The 5,066-nt window shown below is 43.1% G+C and overlaps 1 protein-coding gene across 1 annotated transcript; it reads right to left on the bottom strand.

Moving 5' to 3' along the window:
* Positions 1 to 1,966: 1,966 nt before the first annotated feature.
* Positions 1,967 to 2,834, bottom strand: LOC126694047 (uncharacterized). Its single transcript, XM_050390071.1, has 2 exons — positions 2,397 to 2,834; positions 1,967 to 2,308 (listed from the first exon to the last, which is right to left on the bottom strand). Exons 1-2 carry the CDS (start codon positions 2,737 to 2,739, stop codon positions 2,118 to 2,120), a joined length of 534 nt encoding a protein of 177 aa, XP_050246028.1. The 5' UTR covers positions 2,740 to 2,834; the 3' UTR covers positions 1,967 to 2,117.
* Between the last annotated feature and the right edge of the window lie 2,232 nt (positions 2,835 to 5,066).

Raw genomic sequence — 5,066 nt, 5'->3', positions numbered from 1 at the left:
TGCTTGGATGAAATAAGAGACAATGCGTCCAGTAGAATGACACAGTATCAAAAGAAAATGGCCGAGTATTACAATAAGAGGGTCAAACTCAGGCGTCTGGCCATAGGGGACCTCGTCCTTCGCAAAGTCACTATAGCCACTAAAGACCCTACTCAAGGGAAGCTGGGCCCTACATGGGAAGGGCCATATCGCGTCGTTCACTACTCTAGGCAAGGAAGTTACCATCTGGAAACTATGGACGGACGAAAGCTCCCTCGTCCTTGGAACATTGAGCATTTAAAGAAATACCATGAGTAAATGTAATACACGAATGCACTCGTTACTGAAGTTAATAAAAGTATTATTCCTTCAATGTTTTTGCGCAGGCAGTACAGGTCGACCATGAGGCCTATAAATCACTGAGTAACAAGATTCCGCCTGGACGGATGTAAGTTACTGACGACCACAATACTATGGTTAAAAGACTAAGTAACAAGATTCCGCCTTGACGGATGTAAGTTACCGACGACCATAATACTGGCTAAAAAGAATAAAGTAACAAGATTCCGCCTTGACGGATGTAAGTTACCGACGACCATAATACTATGGTTAAAAAGAATAAAGTAACAAGATTCCGCCTTGACGGATGTAAGTTACCGACGACAATAATACTATGGTTAAAAAGACTAACAAGATTCCGCCTTGACGGATGTAAGTTACCGACGACCATAATACTTTGGTTAAAAGACCAAGTGACAAGAGTCCGCCTGGACGGTCATAAGTCAAATGGCAGAAGTCAGCTAACGGAAGAGCACAATGCATTAAATCAACAACTAATTAACAAAGCACAAAAAGTACGGACGGATGTAAATCAGCCAGAACATCAAGAAGAAAAGTAAGTACGCTTCATTCCAGCCCATAAACACTGAGCCAATATCATTGTTTTCAAAATAAAGTAAATTGTTTGGAAATTAGATTTACAAAAAGAAAGGCCCAAAACAAGACGGGCACCCACAATAAAACAAAAAAAAAAAAAAAAAAAAAAATTTCTAAGTATGTAGAGTCAAGCATCAGCTGTGCCTTCACTGGCCGGCACGTCAGCAACAGGTTCGGGAGCATCATCACCGGGGGCAGAAGACGAAGCCGCCTCCTCCAGGGCCATTTCCTTGTCCACCTCCTCCAAATCCAGGCTCTCCAGGTTGACTCCAGAAGGATGCTTGATCATGTACCTCCGGAGAAGCTCAAATCCTTTAAAATACAAGCTGAAGAGCACGGTATTGTACTCGTCAGTGGTCTGGAAAGCCTCCACGGATCGAGCGGCGATGGTCACTAGTTTCTCCTTGGCTGCCAGAAGTTGCTCGTCCTTCTCCTGAGTCAACCCGCGCTCAACTCTGAGGTCGTCCTCCAGCACCTTGACCTTCTCCTTCAATGTCGTGGCCTCGTCCATAGAAGTGATCAGGTTCGTCCTCAGGTCTGAGTTCTCCTTCTCCAGAGCCTCCATCCGGGTTGCCAGAGACGCCACTTTGGCCCCTTGAGTGAGGTACTCAGCGGTGATATGGATACTCTCTCCCAGCACCTGGAGGAAATTATGAAGTCGTCTATAAAAAAAAAAAAAAAAAAAAAAAAGATGAAGAGGGAAGAACCCCACACCTGGACAAGTTTGTGGACGTGACGAGAAGCCACATCGTTTAAGGACAAGTCAGATAGAGCCTTCAAGTCCGCTGAAGTAACGACCTCGTGAGCTCTTTCCACGGCTAGTGACTCGTCATCCCATATTGTGGATGAACGAATATCAGTCTTCTCCTTTCCTTTGCCAACCACGCGCGGCCTTTTGGAGCCGGGAGTAGGAATCTCTTCTATTGAAACGGCCGGGGAGGCAGTCCTCGTCGTCTCAGAAGCTATTGAAGGAACGATGCTGAGCGGGATGGGAGCAGGACCCTTCCCGGTGACTCGCACAGTCTTCTTTCCCAAATTGGACAGGGGTTCGTCCTTCTTTGACCTCATCTTTGCATACATGTCCTTGTTGAACTTTGTCGTCATCTCTGCAAGAAGAAAGTGTGTCAAAAAATTGCTTAAGTATACGTAAGGGGAATCAGCATTGACGAAGTTATACATAAGGGGAATCAGCATTGACGAAGTTAAAACTTACTCTTTTTGCCTTCAATGCCAAGCTGACGAAGAACGAAAGGAGATGGGTCAGGACCAAGGTTGTAAAACGCAAGAGATCGAGGGTCAACCAGCTCGTCCCAGCTCTCAATCGTCTCAGCGTACCCGATGGCGGTCTCTATGCGTTCCTTATATCGTCTCTTCAGCCCAGGCCGTCTCTTAACTATACCAAACAAAGAAACAAAGAAGTCAGCAAGATCAGAACTTCAAAATTGGCAAGATTGAAACAACGGGGAGAAATACTGACGCACCTAAGGTCGGGGTTCCCCACCGACGGAGCAACCTCGGGATATCACCCCAATCACTGCTAGATTGGGTCTCGAAGTCGTCCCCAGACACAAAGAAAAAGCGCGACTTCCAATACCTGAATGACGAGGGCAATCCCTTGACGATCCTAATCTTTCTCTCCCAAGGGACTAATTCGTAATACCCCCACTCTTTAGACTCTTTCAAACGATACAGGTAGGTGAGCTCACCTATCCTGATCATATCCCCGTTGGAGGCCAACCATATTTGCATACAGTTGATGACGATCCTCCACGAATTTGGCATGAGCTGTCCAGGGGCTATACCAAAATGATCTAAAAGTTCCATCAGGAACGGGTGGACGGGGAACCTAAGCCCACAGGTGAAGGCTGACTCATAAAAGCATATTTCGCCTGGAAAGAAGTGACAAGCCCTATCTTCTTCCCTAGGACGACGAACACGAACCCTAGACGGAAATTGAAACCTATCCTTAAATCTATTTACGGTCTCGTCATCCAGACCACAAATCTCCCTAAGGGCATAAAAAGCCCTAACCTCTCGAGAACCAGAGACGGCGGTATCTCCTTCAGCCGGGCCACCACTGGACGATAGCCCAGTCTCGAGGTCACTAGACCTAACCTCAGACATTAATCTTCTCCCTCCTAAACCCTCAAACCAATTTAGCGATTGACGGAGCAACGGCAACAAATCACTCAAAACGACGCTCAGACTATTGCCTTCGTACACAAAATTTTCTAAAAAAGGGTAAGTACCCAAAGACCCCCCTAGACGCGCAAAAAGGAAGGAGATCGACGGGCAAGCTATCCTAACTTCTAAGCTATCAACCATGGAAAATACAGAAATCAAAAGGAAAACAAGGTACGAAACTGAAACCCCAAAAGAAAAACAAAAGCCAACACCAGAATAGAAGCGAAAAGGGAATAGCAAATCAGAAATTATACAGTAAAAGAAGAAAAAGAAGAAAGAAAAAGGAAAGAAGAACGTACCTCCAATGGCGGAACGGCAGAAAGCAGCGCAAGGCAAATCGGAGAAGAAAGGAAGCCTCAAAGTATTCAGAGTATCACTAAAAAATTGGTTTGCTTTTGCTCTCTGAGAAATAAACGAAAAGTTGAAAAGGAGAAGTTTTAAATGTGGGTCAAAAACGATTGAAAAACCAGCGGGAAACCCAAGGGTCATGCCATTAATTCCACAGACCATCAAGCGCCACGTGGCCATGATTGCGTGTAGCGCCGCCACTAAGCATTAAAGGCGGAACAGAACCCCAAAGAGTCACAAGAAAAACTTTTCATCTTCTGTGATCGTCATGACGGGTCACCGACGACCCCAGAACCTGGGGGGCAACTGACGGGAATGACGACTCTACATCCAGCTGACGAACATAACATTACTGACGGGAGAATCATCCATGACGAAGTAATCAGAAACAACGAAGGAAGCCATCATCACTGACGAAGGCAGAGAGTTATTCAATGCGATCAATCAATGATCCGAGCAGTTACCAAATCGACCAAGAAGACCGTTGGAGGGCATATTAAAAGTCTCATTACTGGCCAGGTGCGTTACAAAAGAAAGCATTAACAGCCTCAACGGCTAGCCCTTATGGCCTCAGGTATAAAACTTTCACACAACCAACAGAAACGGATATATGCAAAAATACTCTGAAACTATCTATTATTTCTTTATTGTGTTTTACTGTGATCCTAACTTTGGCATCGGAGACTTTGTGGCAGGCGCCACACCGGTGTCCCTCGTCGAGCAAACCTTCACATTCCACGGGTGATTCCATCTGCTCACTCACTGACGGATTTGTGTTCCATCACAAACTAACTAGAACCTACTAATATAAGGTTGTTACTCCGTCCCATATTATAAAATATTAATTAAAATTCTTTAGAGTTCTTGAGTAATTTTTGTTATCAAAATTTAAAAATGGTGATGCCCATTTATTTTTAATTTGATTGATAGGAGTTTAAAAAAAAATTGTTAAAATAATCCTAAAATTTAATTTTTTAGAAGATCCTAATATGAGAACTAGTATCTTTTTGTTTTAAAGTTAGGGGTTGATTTAGTAAATGATGTCCTTTTAAAAATTGATATTTTTAAGATTAGATTATTTTGAAAGGGAAACAAATATTGTAGCTTAGCCTTTTTTATTTATTTTTTTATAGGTAAGAAAGATGTATATTCAAAAAACTGCTAAATGCAAATTAGCACAAAGCATAACAAAAAGAACAAAAAAAGATAGAAAAACAAGAATGTAAAAGAAGCACTAATTACAATGGAAGAGAGAGCTAAGGCGCAAAGGGAGAGAATCACTAGATGCGAGTCCCCAACCTCTAGACCAATAAAAAAGGGAACAAGAAAAGAGAGTAAACAATTGGTCATCGAATCTATCTAAGTCCTTAAAAGTTCGCCGATTTCGTTTCCTCCAAATACACCACATCAAGCATAAGGAAACTAAATTCCAAATGTAAGATGAATGCTTCCCCAACCAATTCCACCAACCAAATAGAAAATCTGTCACTGAATGTGAGAGAACCCACGAAATTCCAAAAGTATTAAAGACAAAGTTTCACAGCCGATAAGCCTTCACACAATGTAACAACAAATGATCCATTATCTCCCCATAACGACGACACATAATACACCAATCA

This window comes from Quercus robur, chromosome 8, assembly GCF_932294415.1.
Source record: "Quercus robur chromosome 8, dhQueRobu3.1, whole genome shotgun sequence".
In the NCBI taxonomy this organism is placed as follows: domain Eukaryota; kingdom Viridiplantae; phylum Streptophyta; class Magnoliopsida; order Fagales; family Fagaceae; genus Quercus; species Quercus robur.
The sequence above is the reverse complement of the archived record's forward strand: the minus strand, read 5'-3'. Positions and strand labels throughout refer to the sequence as shown.